General features: G+C 44.4%; 1 protein-coding gene across 4 annotated transcripts in view; it reads right to left on the minus strand.

Annotated features, from left to right (window-relative positions):
• osbpl8 (oxysterol binding protein-like 8) overlaps positions 1-22,945 on the minus strand; it is a 102,328-nt gene that overhangs the window by 73,383 nt on the left and 6,000 nt on the right. For 2 of the 4 annotated variants that reach the window (XM_061251564.1, XM_061251561.1), the window contains exon 2: positions 6,510-6,639. In XM_061251564.1, the coding sequence (XP_061107548.1) occupies positions 6,510-6,560 (51 nt within the window). In that variant the 5' untranslated portion in view covers positions 6,561-6,639. Of the gene's footprint in view, positions 1-6,479; positions 6,642-22,945 lie in introns of those variants that run through there. The other 2 variants (XM_061251565.1, XM_061251568.1) reach the window with 2 other exon arrangements.

Genomic DNA, 22,945 nt, shown 5'->3' on the forward strand with positions numbered 1-22,945 from the left:
AGTATTCCACAACATTTTTCATGAATTGCACTAAGCACGTACCAAAATATTGGGTGGCAATTATCCCTGTGCTTGTGTTGTTTAATTGGTCATGTCTTCCCCATTTTTGTCAGTGGATAAGAGGACCACAATTGAAACAAGTAATTGGCTTCTTTGTGCATTTACCCTCAAAAGCTTTTAAGGGTACAAACTGTTAACTCAGCAGAGAAAGGTTTTGTTTTTTCAGTACATCTACTGAAGGAATTGTAAACGTTATTCATTTTTATGAACCATTTTCACACAATTAAGGCTGCTTTATGTAGTATTGTTTGTGACAGACTGCATACTGCCTTTGTTGCCAGGACTCTCATGTAAATTAGCTTTGAATCTAAGTGCATAACCATTTGAATACTAACAAGGAATTTAAAAATAAACATCAATCAATCAATCAGTCAATCAATCAATCAATCAAACAATCAGTGACAAACTCCCATGGGGTGAATTTACAAACAAATTCTCAGAGAAACACAACATTTATTTTTAACAAGCTTGAACTTTGGCTACACAACAGCCTGTTGACCTTAAACAGGCCCTCAAACAACGGTGTAAATATGAAAAGTTGAGACTAATAACAACTTTTGTCTGTGGTTATACGGTCAGCACCTGCACCCATTTGGGACTGAGCAACAAACAGACAGATGAAATGAGTGATTCAAAGATCATCTCCAAAGTTTGCACCTCAACAGGCATATCTTTTCACTGCAGTATCTACTGAGACTTTATGCCAGTCCACCTCTGAGGATTTTAACCCCAGATATAAATTCACAAACTCAGAAGCCTGGTTGGTAGAAACCTGGCACAAAAGTTGCCCTTACCATGCTCAGCTCATGAAAAAAGTAAACATAAAAAAAACACAGGACGAGGTGGCAAAACCTACTTATGATTTTTTAATTGGCTGTTGTATTGTTGTATTCTAGCTGCCAACTGTGGTATGCTAGTTTGAAAGTTGATTGTACTCTTCAAGGGTTCTGAATTTCTGTATGTTTACACTAGGACTCGGAACTAGGTCTACTTTTGCACTTGTTCTTGTGTTTGATTTGCACTTTGCTGTACGTCGCTCTGGATAAGAGCTTCTGCTAAATGCAACGTAATGTAATGTAATGTAATACATTTTTTTCCATGATGGATTGCACAATTTCTACGTGATGGAAACGACCTCCACGCTCACGCTCTACACCCACTCTGACAAGGAGTCTCAAACCAAGACCAGGAAATGAAACTCTCAAAATCCCACAGCTGAGGAAAATAGCATCATTATAAAATAAACAAGGCCATAATCACAGGGGCTACATGAAAGCATTAAGAATTATTTGCAGCATGCTATTACTGGCCTCAGTACACAATTATGACCATATTTACATGTGCACTATCAAACATAAAGGTACAAATAGTGCCTAAAAAGGCACATTCTTATAAATAATTGTCTTAAGTCCTCAAAGAACAAAAATGTACCTCCACTGTCACTATTTCTGAGAGTGTACCGGATATATAAGTACTGACTGGTCAAGTGGAAAAAGGTGTTTTCTATGAGGTGTTCCCATTAGGGAAGGGATGTTAGCTGGTCTTCATAGCAGGACGGAGTGTAGCTTGGTGTGTGCGTCGCGTGTTGACCGAGGTACAGGACAGACTCCCAGAGCTGGTGCAAGGCCGCCATAACTCACAGCGATAGGCCGATTGATGGAGAGCGGCCGTGTATCACTGTAAAAAATACGATTTGGATTTGCCGTTTATCCGGCCCCCGTCACCGCCGTCGAGCGGGAGGCGCCCGGAGGGCCGTAAACCGCGGCTTTCAGGCGCCGACCCCGGGTTATGCGTCCGGCACGGTGCGGACAGGCTCTGCCATGACTGCACACACTTCCATCTTCTGCGTCCGACAGAACTCAGCTGGAACAACCCGGAGAACGCACCTCCCGACACCGCCTCGGTAAGGCGTGCACGCCATCAATTATGATCTCATCTCTCCATAAATACGCCCCGGTTCCCACGTGACATGAGCAGAAAGGAAACGCAGAGGGGACGCTACCGAGAGCAGCCTCGTTTAAGATGGCCGCATTGCTACACACCCATAAAGAACAATACAAATACTGCTGACAAGAAAGACTGACATAGCATGAATTCGTTCAACAGCTTTCTTTAAAACCAGCTTGTCCGGTTCATCTTATTGTAATCCCAGTTATGATTGTTTGAACAATGACGAACATGAACATGGACTGGGTCCATTGTGCCTGAGAAGTAGGCCTGCAGAACATATTTTTGTAGCGCAATGGTTTTAGAACATCTATTTTTAATGTGACACACATAGAAGTGCAGTTATATCACGTACACTAAGATAAATATCAATGAAATGGTTTACAGTGGGTGTAGGCTAATAAAAGCAAATAAATAAAAGAAAATTTAAATGGATGAAAATTGATTAAAATGGATCTGGAAATGAAAAAAGAAAAAAAAGGTAGGGTTTAAACTTTGTGACGGAATTTAATTCCCTTGAAAATGTTGAGATCAACTCATCCAAATATGCAGATGCATATTTCCATGCTGGAGGAATTTAGAGTATCCTTTTGGTTTTTGTGCATTATTGGGAAAGATTTGTGTTTGCGCCATAACTCCCCCACCATTTCAGAGCAGTTTTCTTACGTAATATTCATTATCGACATAGGTCAAATCCGGGAATGGAGACCAGTGGGAGTTATGTCAAGTGGCAGTCCTGCTTGAGGTCAGAAACTATAACAGAAATTATAAAAGGAATTTGTGTGCTGGTTGAAGGAAATGGGATTTATTTTGGAGTGTATCACGCTGGCAATTTCGTGGACATTTCTCTGCATTGGCTCTAAATGTTTTCAGGCATTGGCTATTTATTATTTTGACTTTGCTGTGGGTCCACCAGTGTACCATTTTTTACATGTTCACCCTGCTGTAAAAACCACTCAAGCTAAGATTTGAAACAACTGGGAGCTTGGTTGACCTGTTCAAACCAGCTATCAGCTTAGACAAGCACCCATTACATTACATTAATGGCATTTGGCAGACACTCTTATCTAGAGCGACGTACAGTTGATTAAACTAAGCAGGCGACAATCCTCCCCTGGAGCAATGCAGGGTTAAGGGCCTTGCTCAAGGGCCCAACGGCTGTGCGTATCTTACTGTGGCTACACCGAGATTAGAACCACCGACCTTGCCTGTCCCAGTCATTTACCTGAACCACTACGTTACAGGCCACCCCCACTAGCTGGTTGACCAGCACATACCCAGCTAGACCAGCCTATGATCAACTTGGCCAGCTCAATATTTTAAGCTGGTCTCAGCTGGATTGTTCAGCCGGGCAGTCTTGCTGTTCATCTTGAGTATTCTGATTTCACCACTCTCAAACCAGCTGATCATTTCAGCAAGGCTTCTGCATGTTCTGAAATCTGGAGTAGAAAACAAACGGCATGGCCAACAGAATACCCACTGACCCATCTCGTTTGGCACTGGGGCAGCGGGAGTTTTATGAGCACTGTAGATCTGAACCTTCATCCATTATCGCGTTTAAAACTGCTGTGTAGTGCAACTTTCTGCATCGGCAATGCCGGGAAACCTTTTCACCAACTCCCACACCTCTTTCAGCTCGTAATTGCTTGGCCAAATGCCGCTTTCCAGCGCCACGATATGGGCACGATAGGTTAAATGGATTCCATTTGTACTGCATCAAGCCTTTGAGGGTGTCCTGGTACGCTTTGAACATGATGGTGGCATTATATAATGACGAACGCAGTCACATTGTTGAAATTAGTTTCAAACTGCAGCAGACGTTTTGTGTCCGATGGATCCAATGGAATTTCTCTCCCCTGTAGGGGAAATGAGTTTCTGGTTATCATCTCCAGGACCAAATATTACACTTGAAATGAAAACCTATTTTTCTGTGTAGAGGAAAAAATATTTCTGAAAATATTTTCTCTACAACGTTTTTTGTCATCCAAGGCTATTAAGTATAAAAACTACTTTTTTTCCTGAAGGATCTGAGGAGGATATACTGAATCCCTTGACTACGCTCAGAACGATAAATGCAGTGTCAATTCTGTTTATCTTCTCAGATTTCAGTGGTTCTGGCTCATTATATGTTTTAACGGAGGGATGGGCAAGGAAAGTGGCATGAGTTTCTGGCTTTTATCACAACTATAGTTCATTAGCATTTAACTGCCCCAATCATTTACATTTAAAGATTGGACATTTGCTCAATTTTTAATGAGCCCATAATTGGAGGCTGTAGACTGTTTTTGTGACGCAATATAACATGGTTTACTATGGTCTTATCTCCGAGTGCGCCAATGCTGTATACGGTGATTCGCTAATTAAGCAAAGTCACAGTAATTGATGAGGAAAACCTGCATACACCAGCCTTCAGAAAAGCCCAGGGAAGCACCACCAGAGAATGTTCCGGTTCTACATCACCATCCCACCTACCACAACAACTTGGTTGTCAGAAATATTAGTACTAATACATTTTATTTATGCAGCACTTTTCCAAGTGCTTAACGATGAAACATTATCTCTTCATTGCTTTTTTAGCAAACAAAGCCCCCAAAGTTAGCTGGGGTTAGTTTGGCAGGCTCAATATGAGCCAAACACTTGAGCTTATTAAGGACCCTGAGTGCAACATGAGATGCTTTTTAAAGGCTCCATTTTGACTGCTCAATGCCTCTCACAAAAGAGAAGGGGAAAAGGCGGTTTGTTTTTGGACAGACTCCCAGCTGCTCACCTTCAGTGGGGTCTTATCTTGTGTAGCAATAGGCCTCCAATGCAAAAAGGTGACAACACAATAGACTGTAAAAATAGTACTGAACAACAGTTAAATACTATTACTGTTTTAGAGCTGGTGAAAAATGTTTTACATACATTACATTCCCAAGAGGAATTTAAAGCAGTGTCATTATACAAATATTAACTGACAGACTGCTGGCAGCTACGTGCTCTGTTACTGTAAAACATCTTTGTGTTGTTGTCAGTAAAACCTACGAGAGAGTAAAGCCGTAATAGTTATCATTTTGGCAATCAGGACTTATAATTGCCTTCACACCCTCTGCTGAAACCAGGGAGGATTATGGATTACGACAACCCGGTTTCTGCACGGAAGAAAGAGCACTTGATAGCCAGCCAGAGCCTTCTGGAGTTATGAGCAATGCACACGATTGAAATGCAGATGCAGGGGGGGAAGTCGATAATTTCACAGGTCCTCCGCACTAGCGACTGATGCCTCTGCTGCCGCGGGACTACAAAACTGAGGAGGCCGAGACACTGCGCTAATCCACGGCTCGCTTCGTCCTCGCGTTTCTGGCCTTAGTGAGCAAATACCGACAGCTGGAAAATGCCTGGACAGCATTTAGAAATGCCTACTGAGGATAACTGACCTCTCTTGATCTGACGAAGGACAAATAACAAGGCTGACTGGCCGTATATCTTGAATCATTTTTACAAGATGAACATTTTGTACCACCAAAGCACAAATAGAGAGAGCTGTCGGTCAAGCTTTGCTGACTTGCATTTAGTGGACAAAAACAATGTTGTTGTTTAATAACAAAATTCGTTTTTGTCCATGACAGTAATGAAGCCACATCTCTTTCGCATTATTTTATGACTAATTCTTATTCCTTCGTCTGAGGTCCATTGGTGTCCTCGGAGACCTTTTCCCTTGGCCCCGAAGCCACAGGTTCCTTACGACAGTTGTTTGTTTTCTAACCGCAGGTCCAGAAGGCCAACTTAAACACAGCCAAAGGGAGACAGATTCTGCAGAGCCCTTGGGGTGTGGATGATAATAACGTTTACCCATCCTTCAGATCCAAGGACTCGCCCAGGGAATCACAGTATAGTAATGGCCTCATTACGTCTGTCGTCTCAGCCCAGGTCAAGGGAAAAACAACGAGCAGGCACAAGCAATTTGACTCTCGGCCAGTACCTTCCAGAGGGAGAGAAGGGGGAAGGAACCTGCTGTTGAGCACCTGTCGAGGCTGAAAACGAGGTTCTGCTTAATGTGCAAGTTTTGCTGAGTGGAGTGTTTGGTCATTCGGACCTCGAGTAGATTTGCGTCCCACATTACTGGGCCGGAAAGAGGAGATGAAGCAGATCTACTCACCTCTTCTCTACTCAGCAAAAGCTGCACTTATTCCATCCATTAAGCACAGCTTTCTTTGGGGACCCGACAGGTTGAACAGAGCAGCTGCATTTTAGGACGAATCTCGTTAAGCAAATGGCTGAAGAAGCGGTTGCAAACCATTCAACAACAGCCTTTTTTAACCCCACCGATGCCACGTGTAAGTCTGCAACACTGTTTAAAAGCCAAGTGATCATTTCATTTCTTCACATTGATACTTTAAACCAGCCCGTTTCTGAAATCCACCATTGGGCATTCAACTTCTAAAAGGCCGAACAAGTAGTATGCAGTTAGCTGGCCAGTCCATTCATTATACCTGCACAGGCCTTTGTCCTTTTCCACTCACCGAAGTTCTGTTCGGTTCCAGCTGGACCTGGGACTCAGCACAAGGCTCCATGGCTACCAAACGTCTGCCCCAGCGTCTGGTTCCTCAGCGACAGGCAGAGGCCTGCATGCCAGTCAACTCCACGTGGGACCTGTCGGAGGAACATCAGGCACACTCAATCAACACCAAGCACGTCAGATCAGGCACGCTCAATCAAACGCTGAACGCATTGAACTTATTCATTCAATGCAGCAGCACGTAGCAGCATCTTGGATAAACCCGTGAAATTTCTGCCACAAGCCGCCCTCGCTCTGAAAGAGACGGACTCTGGGAGGACCACTCGAGGATGAAGGTGCAGGGTGGGGTGGGGAGGGAGGCTGGGACGCAGCTGCTCGGCTGCAAAGCGCGCCGGGCACGTTTAATCGACACGATATAACAGCAGTCACGCTCAATCAAGACCAGAGCACACGATGCCAAGGACGACGCACTCAAAGCCAAAGCACTTCAGCAGCCCAGCAGGCCAGAGCGTGCCAGGGAGCCTGCTCATTCAGAAGAAACTGAGCGCGTTCACATCCAGGTCTGAGTCCAGCCTCCCCCCCTCTCCCTGAGCCCCTACCCAACCTGGACCAGCCCCAGAAACCTCCTCAGGGAGCGGCTACCACACAGATCTCAACACCCCGGTTCTGAGCGGACCGCTCCAGGACGGGGTTTGGGTTGCAGGCAGTAGGATTCACAGAGCACCAGACGCATTCAATCAGCACCAGATCACAGCAGGCAGACTCAATCAACATCAGAGCCCGCCGGCTTCACTCAATCAGAAACGGAACACGGCAGGCATAGTCAATCAACACTAGAGCACAGCAGGCACAGTCAATCACCATCAGAGCACAGCAGGCAAACGTAGTCCTCATCTGCAAAGCAGGCCAGATAGACTCAAACAGTACCGGAGCACGCCAAACAAATTCAATCACGCTGAACCACGCAGAGACCTGGCCCAATAAGCCACTTAGATCAGCTCCAGGCTACAGCTTACGTTTGTGAAAATTTCCACAAAAGGACACTGCCCTGCAGTCAACCTTGCTTGAACATGTAATCAAACTTGTTTGAATCTCAGACCTACTGAGAGGCTAGATCTCAATAGACATGTTATGTATTCATTTGATACCTTAATTAATTGATAACTTGATACTCGATAACATTACAAACAATTAACTTGTTCTATATTGTCTCTCACAGTGGACGAGAAAGCTCATATCAAACACCACCAATGCATATCACGTCTTGTAATGCACAACGGCCATTTTGTATGAGAAAGTTGAACACCATGAAATTGCGCAATGTAATTGCATGAATAATGCTTCCAGTGTAAAATAAAAATTCACACAAGGCTAGCTTTTCTGAAGAGTCATTTTGCTAATAATTCAAAATCACTCTTATGACAAACCATCTGGCTAGCATTCTGCTGTTAGTGAGGCTGTTACACCTTGTAAAATTCTGTGACAGTCTCAATATCATTTGGCAAAAAGATTGTCCCCATAGACAGAAGTGTTTCTCTCTCTCTTATACCACTGCTACACAGAAGAACTGTTATCAAAATTGCCAACGGGAGGCATTATCATTATATCCTTAAAAAATATGAATGAATATTGGATTGTTTATGGAAACTTTTTGACATGTAAGATGCATCTGTTATTAGAATGTGTACGTAATTAGAATACTCATAACTGAACATTGTAATGCTGATGTAACCATCACTACTGGTGACTAAGAGTTCTAGAACACTGACTTTAGAACTTTTGCAAAAAGAAACATTCCAAAAAACATGCGAGAACACTTGCATCATTTTCCATACAGAAAATATTTTGCGTTCAGAACAGGAGTGTTTGATGATGGCCTTAAATAAGGAGCCTGTGCTATTTTTAAGGAATGGGGCAGTTTCGGAGCCAACGCTATCTATCACGGTGACCCGAGTACGATTAGAGGTTCCTCTCACACACCAAGCCCATTCAGCAGGCAGCCATTTCAGCTGATGAGAGAATCACACAGGAAGGAAGTCAGACTTTGACAATCATAAAAAACACTTTAGATAAAAGCTGAGACGAAGACCATCATCACTGTGGCATCGATAAATTAAAGGTACAATGGGTAATTTTGGACTTCTAACGGTCAAAAGAGGAATAGCAGCAACAAACACCTTCAAACCACAACACTGTTTATCCCTCCCCCTTCTCTGTAAATGCACTGAGGATGAAACGCCATTGACCGTGGCAATTCGAGCCAATTTTCAACCAATGAGCTTGAATTATTGTACAGTTATACACTGTTTTGTTACAGAGTGCCGGCCCGTCAAATGCATATTTCGAAACCTTAGGACTATAAACACAGGCAGAGGGTGAGTCAACATGTCAGTGAGCCTTTTGCAATGATAGGAAGGGATATACAATGGCCTTGTAACAATGTTTTAACAAAAAATCTTACCTATTGTACCTTTAAACATTTTTTAAAAATAAGGCTTGTGTCATTCAACATGGTGTTCCTCGCTAGAATGTGGATTTGTTTGTTACCAAGTCCTGGAGGATTCTTAAGATGCGAGTACCGTACGTTATTGTACAGTTGCCTCAGCTGTGTATCTTTATGAGGACCTAACAGCACAAACACAGCCACTCATCACACTTTCTCCAAGGCTTCATCACGTCAGCGGCATCTCAGTAAGTGATTGCCCCTTCAGCATACAGCCTGAGGGTGTATGTACAGTCATTCACAATTTAACACAGCCATTTCAGAGGCTTCCTGACTGGAACGACAGAAATAACAGCACATTGAAAGATCTAAATAAAGAGACTAGCAGGAAGTAGACGAACACACTGAAATATTATCAGGACCTGTGGGAATGCTGAATTAACAGCCCTCCACAGCAGTGTGTGAAAATACTGTCGTTATTATTATTACCGTCATAAATAGTTCATAATTAAGCATAAGAGAACAGTCACATCACCGCTGTTGTTCTCCATATCTGCCGCGGCAGGCTACGTTCTGTGTTTTTTAAAATCCCTTTATGCTTAGTAATCTGTCCTGGTCACCTGCTAAATAAAAAAAAAACTAAAAACGCATAATCTTGTGTAATCTGTCGCTACGTTTAAATTCAACAGATGCTCAATAAAATTCCCTGCCCGGGGAAAGGCAATAAAATATTATAGAGGGACATTATGCAACTGCCAATAATGCCTGTGCCTATTGTGTCAAAAAAATTACTATGCTTTTTTTGTGTGATTTATAATGTTGACCTATTTTGTTAATGCTACTGACATTTATGAATACAAGCTAGTAAACAGGGTAATTAGGCATGAAGCCCTGAACTCAATTGCAGCCGTTACATTTGGGCTCTTTCAACGACCCTGAAATGTGACACAGAACCTTGCAGACCCGAGAGTGTGTGGCTTTCAGGCCGGATCTGCACTCAGAGGAACAGAACCTTAGACCCAAGAGTGTGTGGCTTTCAGGCTGGATCCGCACTCAGATGAACACAACTTTAGACCCAAGAGCTTTCAGGCTGGATCCGCACTCAGATGAACACAACTTTAGACCCAAGAGCTTTCAGGCTGGATCCGCACTCAGATGAACACAACTTCAGACCCAAGAGCTTTCAGGCTGGATCCGCACTCAGAGGAACACAACTTTAGACCCAAGAGCTTTCAGGCTGGATACCCACTCAGATGAACACAACTTTAGACCCAAGAGCTTACCGGCCGGATCTGCACTCAGAGGAACAGAACCTTAGACCCAAGAGTGTGTGGCTTTCAGGCTGTATCCGCACTCAGATGAACACAACTTGAGACCCAAGAGCTTTCAGGCTGGATCCGCACTCAGAGGAACAGAACCTTAGACCCGAGACCTTTCAGGCCGGATCTGCACTCAGAGGAACAGAACCTTAGACCCGAGATCTTACAGGCTGGATCTGCACTCAGAGGAACAGAACCTTAGACCCGAGATCTTTCAGGCTGGATCCACACTCAGATGAACAAAACTTTAGACCCAAGAGCTTACCGGCTGGATCTGCACTCAGAGGAACAGAACCTTAGACCCGAGAGCGGGTGGCTTTCAGGCCGGATCTACCCTCAGGAGAGCCCTGATAAAGCCCTGTTAAGCTGGGGGAGACTGTGCTCTGATTAGAAATGTGCATTAGACAGATGAGTCTGGACAATGGCAGCAGCCCCGGGGGGCGGTCAGGCTACTGGGATATCTCTTCCCTGCACGCGGAGAGAGCAGGCGACTGTTCAGCAAGGGACACACATTATTCGCCCGTACAAGAACCAGAGGCAACCCAGGGCTCTCGTTTATAGTTAAAGGGGTGGAAGAAACGGCGTGTATTTCTAATAAATCCAGAAACGGCTAAATGTTTACTTGAAAGCGGTACGCATAACAAATTTCTGAGACGTGAATAGGCGTGAAATTGCCTGAAATTGCCCACCACTGAGTGCTCACTTGCGCAGACAAACCCAGGTTGAAGGATAGCTTGTGTCAGATCCACTGCTGTTGCAGCGCTCCTTGATTTGTGGACCCATCTCTCTCCTCAACGCTGGAATAGAAAAGTAGCACAAGCAATAGGCAAGTGCTTAACGAGGCCCTCGGCGGTGATCACTGAAGGAAAACGACCCCAGGAAAATTATCCACACCTACAAACATGCACTGCACCCCACTATCCAAAGCGAATTACAATTTACAGTTGATTGTACTAAGCAGGACACAATCCTCCCCTGAGCAATGTGGGGTTAAGGGCCTTGCTCAAGGGCCCAACAGCTGTGCAGATCTTATCGTGGCTTAAACCACCAACCTTCCGAATCCCAGTTATGTACCTTAGCCACTAGGCTACAGGCTGTCCCCAGCACCATAGAATTCACCTGGTACCATAGAATTCTCCAAGCACTAATTCTCGCAGCACCAGAATGTTCGCCCCAGAGCCATAGACCCCATTAAAAACCAGAGGCTGTAAGGAAAAAGCACAATGTCTGAGAGATGGCCAGATTAAAAAATACATATTATGTTACTCAAATATCATGAATTTTTTTTCTGAAAAAAAATAGGCGAATAAGGCATGGACCGGTTTATCACACGCAACCCAAAGCCCCATCCATCTGCTAGCAGGTTTTTCTCTAAATTCTCTACCGGCTGAAAGCGGAAAATCCCATTTTATCCTACAGAAGAGCCATTAAGTCCTCCGTGATGACCTGCAGTCAAAAGCCCAGGACCAGCCTCGTGCCATTAAACAAATGCACCCATATGCCCATAAGTGAACTAATGTGGACAGGGAACATATTAGGCACCAATAAAATTCTCAGGAGGGCGAGCAGTAAGTTCAGAAAAACATCAATTTACTCCCATTTCTGCAGCACATTACCACATTGCTCAGTGTCTGTGAAATGATAATTCTGGCTTATCGCCCTTACATCCCCCTTCTGGATCTTTCCAGCATCGAGTCTGCCTCCACACGATCCTGACCGGGAGGAGAGCAAAGGGCGCTTGCGAGGAGGAGCAGGAGAAAAGACAAGACAGTCATCATCATCTGATCATTACAGGCTGTTAAAGGTGACATTCACATTACTAACAAGATGTTCAAACCTGATCATGTCACCCTGACTAAAATCCTAAAGATGCTTCCGGAGTGTGGATCCATATTTCGCTCCAGGAAGATGGTTCTACGTATTACACACCTCTTGTTTGGTCGGCTGCTTTGACAGAGAGCTGTCACTAAACCACTTGAGACTGAGGGGAGAAAAAGCCTATAATAATACATTTGTTATTTTGCTGACACTTTTATTCAAAGCAATTTACACTTGATTAGGCTAAGCAAGGGACAATCCCCGCTGGAGCAATGCGGGGTTAAGGGCTGTCCGGTTCTTATTGCGGCTACACTGGGCTGGAACCACCAACCATCCGTGTCCCAGTCATATACTGTACCTTAGCCACTAGGCTACAGGCTGCCTAGCAAGGCTACTGCCTCTGGCCCAATGCATGCTGGGATAGTCTCCAGCACCCCTGACCAGGAATAAGTGCGTTAGAGACTGGATGGCTGGACGGATCGATGGATGCCTTCACAAGGGGCATATAGACTATTTTTGATGCTCATCTGAAAGCAATGATTCGGACAAAATCTTCACTGGAGGGATTAATCATTCCCCAAGAGACCGGGAATCCCAAAATAGTGCTGTGGCATTAGTGTCGAGACAAGACGAGATTATAATGGCTTTTAAGGTAAGCCTGTTTGGATAGGACGTCAGTGAGAGTCACTAGAAACTCTGGCCTAAGGCCGTCGCCGTGGCGACCCCAGGCTAGGTAGTTTCTTCCGGAGACAGAGATAGAACAAGCCTGATCGTCCCAATGAAGCCAAGGGGGGTGGGCCTCGTTGCTACCAGTAGGGGGCAGCCTAACCTGCCAGTGTGAACTGATGCCAATGTGTTTACTGAGCCCTGCGTGTAAGAGGTTGCATCTTTTGAATACGTTAATCTGAGATCACCACCCCCAGGGGTCAATCAATATCCAGGGGCATTTAGCGAATGAGTGAGGGGGAGTGTACTTGGTGTCTTTGCGAGATTGTCCCTTTACATCACCAACCGGGCTCAAATACTATCCTGGAGCAGACTACTCTTTCCTTCCTAACAACAGAAACATATCCAGTTAACCTTCTTGGTCAAATAGCATTTACAAAGCATGGTTACATACTTGTAGTCCATGAAAAATATGAAACACAGCCAGCTTATTTTTTATCGGTTTGTGAATTTTGAAGACCTAAATTATGTTAACCCTGTCAAATTAAAAAGAACAAATCTTTACAATTACTGTATTACAGTTTGCAGACAAGGTGAAATTATAACCGACTTCATTGTGCGAGAAGGCAGATTGATTGCCTTTTTCTACAAACAAGGAATACTAAATTATAGGCCTACACTTAGGGAGGAAAACTCTGGTTCAGACTGTTCCATGGAACGTCAGTCCACAGCAACCCTGAAACAATAGTGGTGACAGCGTTTCTGTAGCGCGGTTTCCAGCAACTGCAGACACACAAAGTGCTTCACAATTACCGCCTCTCAGTCACCCCAGAGGTGAAAGGCAGCCGGGCCAGGCGCCAGCCGGCTCGTTGGGAGCCATTAGGGGGTTCGGCGTCTCGCTCAAGGGCACCTCGACACTCCCAAAGGGCCAAGGGGCACCTCTCCGACTGCCGGTGGACCGCTCTACCTCCTGAGCCACTGTCGCCCCGGGCCTGAATGCAGAAAGACTGAGAGACACAGGCCGGGTCTGAGTCAGGGAGAGGAGGAGAAAAACCAACAGTGAGGGATGGCTGCCGTTTCAGCATCTGTTAAGGCAGGCGTCGCAAAACTCAGCGCCGTGGAGGGCCCTGTGTGTGCTGGTCTCAAACTTATTTGTGGGCGTGCTGGTCTCAAACTTATTTGTGTGCGTGCTGGTCTCAAACTTATTTGTGTGTGTGCTGGTCTCATTTGCCGAATTAGGGCTGTAGGGTTGCACGTAATGCGCTGCATATGAAGTGAAATATTTGTGTCGTCTAAATAACAATTCAATGCTTTAATGCAGTTAAATGGCGTGTGGAGTGTGTAAGTGGAATTAAGGCAATATAAATAGGTTGGAATGAAAACCTCCACACACATGGCTCTTCATGGAAAGGCGTTTGAGACCACCTGACTTAAGGGTTTCAAGATGCTCTACTACTGATCCGGGCCTGAACGGTCTCTTTCCATCACAGCACAAAACCGCTCAAGGAACAGAAACTCCTATTTTTACAGACGGAGAGGTGTCGAGTCAAAGAGTATTAATAAACCTGCCTCCTGTGCTGTTGATCTTTCATCAGAAACATGCTATTCTGTGCAAGTAAACATTCAGAGAACACACCACAGAACAAGAGCTTCTCACAGGCAAGGGCACTTTGACTTTCACCCAGTGTTCAGAATTCACTGTGAAATCACAACTCAACCACCATGACGCTACTCAATTAGGCCAACTTAAATGAAGTGTTTAAATGCTTTTAAATGAACTAAACAATTTTGCCTCATCAGTATGCATTCTCAATCTAAAGACACGTCTAATACCCTTTAATTAGAATAACACAGCCTAATTAATTTAAATGATTAGCTAACCTTCCTGCCTAAAAGTATGACTCAATACACGCTACATCTCATGTGGTGCGGTGATTCACTCAGTACACAGAGAGAAGTTTTCCACTTAGGGGTGGCACTGATTATATGAATATTTGATTTTTGGGAACCATGGAATATTCAAACACTAAATTATTAAAAAGGCACTTTGCTAAGACTGAATATTTTATAATTTGATGGAAATATCAACAGTAGAGACATGTGTTCTGATCTCTGATGTTAGATCTCTGAATGACTAGAATTGCAATAGCACCTATTGCCATAGGCCACACGATGGTGCACTCTTGTGTGGTTTCTTACATGTTAGGCTTAGGTTTCTTGAGGGCATTAACAGGGTGTTACAGTAAAAGAGTATGCATGCTCAAGTCAACCTATGCTGTTCATTTACCTGCTAGTTAATCCCTGAACTGTCACCATTTCAACCTATATGCGTCAAGAGGATGGGCATCCCCCTTTAGTCGGGTTCCTCCCGAGATCTCTTCCCAACGTGGAGTTTTTACTTTTGAGGGTTGTTCTCCCCAGTATGCTATCTGGGGGTTCAGGGTTAGTTTTTCCCATGTTTTCTACCCATCTGTTACTATGTGAGGTACCTTTTGGACAGTCTGCTGTGAAAAGCGCTATACGAACTGAACTGAACTGAACTGAACTGAACTGAACTGAACTGAACTGAACTGAACTGAACTGAACTGAACTGAACTGAACTGAATTGACAAACACGAATGCTGCCTGCTGCCAGCCACAGAACAAACAAAACTAGCGCAGGGACATGAAGTGTTAACCTCCCCGCGCCCACCGCCCCCAGGGACCTGGAGCTGGAGCTGGAGAGCGTGAAATGTATTTATAGCCCCGACGCATACGCAGGGGTGTGATATCGGCTGGTCGCTCCAGAAGGGATGGAGTCCGTGACTTATTTTCCCCATCAATAATCAGGACAGAAATCAAGACCTCAAGCCCGGTTCCGATAAGACGCATCGATCGATCGATCGGGTGCGAGTGTTTAATGTGAGGGCCGTCTCTCCGTGACCGGCTCAATCCTTCACATCGAGTGCCGATGATGTAGCACATGGTACAGAAACCAGGTCACAGAAAACGAACTGCTTCCCCGAAAACCTCCAGTTTTCATTAATGTTCGCAAAAAACCTCCACTTTTCATTAATGTTCACAGAAAACCTCCACTTTTCATTAATGTTCGCAAAAAACCTCCACTTTTCATTAATGTTCACAGAAAACCTCCACTTTTCATTAATGTTCACAGAAAACGCCCACTTTTCATTAATGTTCACAGAAAACGCCCACTTTTCATTAATGTTCACAGAAAACGCCCACTTTTCATTAATGTTCGCAAAAAACCTCCACTTTTCATTAATGTTCACAAACTGCAGTGAAGCAGCAGGCCCATCACATGTGGGCAAGAAAGCGGTCAGTGCAAACACAGTAAATCTGCACACCACTATAGAAGATGGTGTCTATGTCACATGGGCAGTGTTGGGTTGTAACGGATCACATGTTTGGTTGTAACGGATCACATGTAATCTGGATCAGATTACAAAAATGAAGTGACTGTGATCAGCCCACAAAGTATGACCTGATTACAGTTACTTTGTAATCAGATCTAAGATTACATGATTCGATTTTGGATTACTTCAGCAATGTACACAGAGACGCACACAGTATTGTCAGAAACATAGACACCTAAGGTATTTTTTGAACACAACATAGGCCTACTTTGCGAATAAAACTTTGCAATCATACTTTTTCAGTACTCCAACAGATTATGTCTCCAACAATTGCATTGCGTTTTATAATTGGTACCACATTATCTTCTCCAAGCAATCCATATAAAACAGTTTTCCTGAACACACAGCTGCAACCCACTGTACAAGAAGCCTGCTAATGTAATTTATTAGTTAATTTCACAAGGTCATCAATTAATAACATTTCTGTAAATGCACTACAGTTAGCCGGGGAGGCTAATATTGATCAGCACGGGGCGGGGGGGGGCACACACAGCTCCACACAGAGAGGACCCGGGGGGGGGGGGGAATGGCGCTCATCTGCAGCACCGGGGGTGAGGAACAAGGACAGAGATAAGACAGCGCCGGCCCGGGAAGTCTCCGCTGATTACACCACAACGCCGGTGTCAAAACACCGTAAGTCACAGAGCTTTCCACAGTTCCAGCCAAAGGAAACGGGCCTGGCTTAGCAACGGACTGTTATAGAGACAGGAGAGGGAAGGGGGAGAGAGAGACAGAGAGAGAGACAGAGAGACAGAGACAGAGACAGAGACAGAGACAGAGACAGAGACAGAGAGACAGAGACGGAGACGGAGACGGAGACGGAGACGGAGACGGAGAGAGTCAGAGGGACAGAGAGGGACAGAGAGAGACAGAGAGAGAGAGGGAGAGAGAGACAGAGAGAGAGAGAGAGAGACAGAGAGAGAGAGAGGGGGAGACAGAGAGACAGAGAGAAAGAGAGAAAGACTTCAGTCCCGTTTGTCCGTATGCTAATTTAACCTCAGAATCTGCTTGCGGCCGTGCAGGCCGATGGCAGGAAATGAAGAAAAACAACGGGGCACAAAAACAGCAGAGCGTGTAATGAAGGTTGCGGCTTTTTTCAAAAAGTTGACTCACGGCAAGCAGATACATTTTCACAAGTTTGCAAAACTGCACCACACAGATCAGAAAAGTGGATATTAGATTAAAAGCGGTGATGGAAGTGCCAGTCCCGCCTGCAAGACGGTGAGGCTGGCATCTCTTTCCTCTCTATCCCACCCTCCAGTGGCTGGTGTAATTGTTTCACACTTCCCTGGGCACCAAACCCACACAGGAGCAGTGGCAGCCTGGCACAGACTCAGCTGTCACAAAGCTGGTGTCTGTATCTGAGAAATACTCTCCCCGACTCAGCCTCACAAACCAAAAGTCAATTACGCTCTTCTGTCTGACATCAGCTTATAAGGCCAGGTGCCATAATAAACCAGGGAACGCCTGTCCCTTTAAGGTGTGAGGTCACACATAAGTGATTAGAATGTTCTTAACTGAAGATTCTAATTGTTTTCAGCTACATCAGCATTAGATTGTAATTAACTGAACATTCCACTGCTGATGTCACAATCACTTCTGGTATCTGAAAGAGTTCTAGAACACTGACTTTGAACTTTGAGAAAAAAAAAAAAAAGAACAAAAAAAAAAAAGAAAAAGAAAAACATTCCAAGAAAGCATTGTTTCTGAACAACTAATTGCAAGCCGCTTCAAGTCAGTGCATCCACCTCTACAGTCAGCACTCAGCACTTAGTCATGAATCAGGTATGAACCCAAGTCATGTGATGCTTTTGACAGCCAAGGGCGTATCAAAACTAAACAACCGCACCCTGCCGGCTACCAAATGCCTCCCTCTGGCCCAAAATTGGATGATCCAAATGATTCAAATGAAAGCACACGGGTAAGTCTATGTTTTTGCGATTTTCAATTATTCAGCTAACTCAACACTTCAAGTTGCAGGGGCAGCTCGTAGACTAGTGGCTAAGGTATATGAGCCAGAATGTTGGTGGTTCAAGCCCCAGTCTACTGTTGGGTCCCCACATTGCTCCAGGGGGGATTGTCTCCTGCTTAGTCTATTCAACTGGAAGCATCAGTTAAACAACAACAAAAATTCTATAATATAATGGCTTAAGACATGTTATGGAAGTTCAATGTTGTTCTTCAGATTCAGCACTCAAGTCATGAAGGTTATACTGACCCATTTGCAAATGAGAAATATTTGACTCCTGGCAGCGAACTGGTAACTGAGATTTAACCAAATATTTAATATGCTTCATAACATTATTTACATAATATTAGTGTATTAAAACTGCAGCATATTTTGATCATATTATTTGCCATGTCTGGGTCTATTTTCCTGTTGGTGTCCTGAAATGGCAGTTGGTTAATCTGACCTGTGCTGCTTTATCGATCCAAAGGAGCACAACTCCTGGAAGCATCTGAAAACAAGTCCCTGGTCACACTGCATTTTAAATCACCGTTTCCCCAGGATCCCCAGTGTAACGTTCCCTCATAACAGTCAGCCGTTACTGAAAGTGGCAGACCTAATGACACTGCAAGCCAAAATATGAAATAACCCATCCCACAGCTTCCTTCCTATTAGGAACACTGGGAAAGAGAATGCAAAACAAAATGGAGCACAAAAATTGGTAAAATAAAAATAAATACGAAAAATCACACACGTCAACCAATTGTACGTCTCGCCGGAACTTCTGCCTACGTCTCCCGGAGACGAGAAGGTCACAGCGTTTCCGAACGCAACGTGGGCGGATTCTTTAGAAATTACAGCGCGAGGGGAAAGCGGGAATAAAGGCCGCGTTGGGCTGAGTATCACTGCGTGACGGACGGCTTTCAGAAGGAGCGATTTCACGTTTCCACAAATTGCCACTTCCGCGGAAGTCATCGCGCAAGACGGATGAAATGGCGATGACAGCATACCTTCCTAAACGGCCCCGCTCTTTCACTCCTCCAGAAAGGCTGCGTCATTCAGCAGAACTCCAGAGGATTCGCACACAATTGAACGCGGTTATTTATAGTTCCCGTAATTATGGAATATAGGTCAAATTTCAAAGATAGCAATACCCATGTGTGGTCAACACTGCCAGAGCCTGGTCACTTCTTCCCCCCCCCCATATCCATGGGAAACAGAGCGGAACACTATTTTGGCACAAGTTGTGGGGTAGGGCACAGCTGAAACAAAATCTTCTCACAATGTTCCTGGAGTGTTTGGTCAATGCTATAACGTTGCTATTACATTGCAGCAAATTTGCGAGAATGTTTTCTGCTAGCCGGGAAGGACAGAAGTGGGCTCGACACAGGAATTGAAGCCAGCGTTTCATAAATTAACTGAACCTTAAATTTATGTGAATTTTATATTCATATTTATATTTATATAACAAAATTAACTCAATAGCATCCAAAGCTGCAAAGACTAATTCCCAAACCGTTCCACTTTGAGCCCGTCCGCTTCCGCAGGTTTCCCTTATATCTCACCGGGATCCAGCTTCACCCCGTACAAACAGCATAAAGACTGCATAACACTGTCATAAGCATGACATAGCCTGTCATAACCAGTCATGATATGGTCTTTGAGCTAATGATAAACAATGTAAAACGTTGAGACAAAAATTCACATACAGTAATGGCTTATGTCACAACGTGCTAATTATGATAGCTATGGTTATGATTGCCACCATGGCAAAATGTTTTTGACACTTTTGTAACTTTATTAGACATTATATTTTTATGGAATATTTTTAAAGAAAAAAAAACATAATTCAAGTGACATGATAACTTGAAAACCTACGTAAAACAGAAGTGTTGGTAGTTCTGGTAAATATTTGTTTAGGCAAAGCTTAGGCCTATTTGTTTATTGAAATACTGGGCTTCACTGGGTTCAAATGTCCTACTGTTCTGGCACATTGTGTTAACTGTGCCGAGTCAGGGAACATTTAAAGACACTTCACCCTTCATTCCTGACGGTCCAGAGGCAAAATGCCATCCATTAAGAGCAATCAAATCGCAATTCATACAATATTTCCTCAGGAATATCCAATACAGGTGGTTGGTGTGTTCAATCTATAACTTTATACTTATCCTGTTGTTAATGAATGAAATTCATCAACATTCAATTAATTCAAACTTCAATCTCAGAGTCCAGATAAAAGACAAGACATAACATACAATGAAGTTTACATGAATTTCTTTAAGATCCCATTATGATATTACCTCAAGTCCACAGAAAATAACTGACCTTCACAACAGGACCATATTCACTGAATTACAGAAGGAGAAATAAAAGTCAGGCCAGGAAATTACAGCTCAGACTATTGCCTCTTATTGCCATCTATTATCAATATATTATTTATAGAAGAATGAAACGGAGCAAAATCATAATGATTTCCTCAAGTTCCGAGAGACCATAAAGAGATGGAAGAGCCTGAATTAAGCCCACGATTTGCTTTGTGTTACTCTGCAGGATCTTTGGCTCACCGTGTGGATGGAGTCTAGCAGGTGTTCTGTGCTACAGAGGTGCGTATCCCTGGCTGTGGTTTAAACACACAGGCCCGGCTGCGTGAGACGAAGCCAGGAAGATCCGGAAGTGTAACGGGAACCAGCTGTGCCGAGCCCCTGCCTTTCGCCCCACCCTTCAGACGCTCGCTGGAAGGGCTGACCGTGATAAACGCCCGTCTGGATCCAGCGGCCTTCAGCAGCGAGAGAGCGTGTGCCAGTCCGGGCAGCCGTCCAAATTGGCAGGAGGAGAGAAAGCCTGGTGGTGCCACGCGTGTACACTGACCGCAGCTCCAGCCAAGGGTCTGTCGCCCTCACTGAGATACAGATACTGCCATACCACCCGACTGTAAGCTGTAAGATTTGTTGTAACAGATTTCTGAAAACATTTCTGTCATATCCATCTATCATAACACACAGGGGGTGGGATCTCCCTCTGTAGACAGGATTCCTCCTGAGATTTCTTATCCCCATTGGGGAGTTTTTTTTCTCTCCCCACTGTTTGACGGTTTCTCACCACAAAGTAGTTTCTTACCTCACATACTCGCTATGTTAGAGGCTCAGGTCTGGTGTTTACTGTTCTGCTACTCTGTAAAGCGTCTTTGTGACTTAGGTCTTCTGTAAAAAGCCCTATACAAATAAAAGTGAAGGAGAGAGTGGAGGCCTCACCCAGGGAATCTCCCACAGCACAGTGCGGTCATTACCCAGCGCGATGAAGGCTAAATGTGAGGAATGACAGAAAAATATTACAGTTGTCCAATGGCGGCTAATGCTGAGGGCTAATGCTGAGGCCTAATGCTGAGGCCTAGCGATACTTGCCACCTTCAGACCGAGCTGCCGCTGCCCAGTGTGGTTAGCAGCCCGGCAGGGGAGCACGTAATTGGCTGGGGCATTGCTCAGGGAAGGCGGGGATTGGTCAGAAAGCTTTACTCTGATTTGCTGGGAAAGACTGACTTCTCTGGCCAATCAGATTCGATGATATAAAGATGAAACTGAGTAGTAGATGAAGCGCAAAGACAAAAGCAATGTTGGCTGGCCAGACACAGGTGTCTGTCCCTTTCTATTTTCACAAACATAGTTTCTTCTGTAATGTGCACAGAAGTATTTCTAATGTTGATATTGAGCCTGTCCATTCACCTTAGCCCATCTCCATAATCCGTTAATAATTATTGTGATATAGAGCTTACATTAACCCCGCTCTCAATCATTCAACGTGATATCCGCGACCTCATTCTGATTACATCGATAACTTTTCTGGATTCCATTGGACGGGGCTCAATCTAAAACACATCGCTGCGGAACAAAAGACATCAGAAAGAGCTTAAAACATTCTCCATCGCACCTGGTCTTTCTGATACCATCGTTCTGCTCAGATAAACACCTGAGATAAGAAACCGTGTGCTAATCTGAGGAATTTAAAGCAGCCAATTACCATTCCAGCAGCATGTAAAATATATTAAGGGTTCGATTACGGGCACGTATTCTCAACACAACAGGCAGCGCCACACTGGAAGGCCAATCTGTGAATCTGTTTTCATGTCACACCTTGAATTAGTCATTCATACTCATACTTGCTCATGAAAGTCACAGAAATGTGAGGTTCATATCACACTGGGCAGCGTGATGGAGTTTCTACGTGAGAGTCAGAAAGGGACAGAAAAACACTGTTTTTACCCAGCCTGTGGTTATGTGACTGTTGTGGTCCTCAAATTAAAAGGATTCCTGAAAATCTGTCAATAAGAGGACAGAGCAGGTTTCACAAGATCGATCAATTTATACTGCCACCTACATATTAGTGCCTCCATTTTAAATCATTATAGGATGAGGTCCAATCCGTTTCTTAGTTCCCATAACCTTGAGCATGAGAAAGGTGTGGATGAGCTTTTAGCCATATGTTGACACAGGCTGGGCTAGGCTAGGCTCATCAGTTGCATTGTCCATTTTGGTGAAATTTTACATCCCGTTTCTGTGCTTCAAAAGCCTCTGATTGGAAGAGTGTTCAGCAGGGCTTCAGCCAGTGCACCAATCAGAGGGAAAGCACTCTGACTATTCCTCCAGTGTTGCTATGCTCAGCATGACTGCATTATTTCCATTATCAAGCCTCTAATGCCCAAACCAAGTCTCGGTGCTCTCGGGGTGTGAAGTAACCAGTGCAGCCAAACACTCATAGTCAATTAAGCAGGACACTGACCCGAGACCATTTCGTTCTGTACAGAACAGCCAGACAGATGGCAGGCAGGGCCCCGTA

This window comes from Conger conger, chromosome 8 (genome assembly GCF_963514075.1).
Source record: "Conger conger chromosome 8, fConCon1.1, whole genome shotgun sequence".
Lineage (NCBI taxonomy): Eukaryota > Metazoa > Chordata > Actinopteri > Anguilliformes > Congridae > Conger > Conger conger.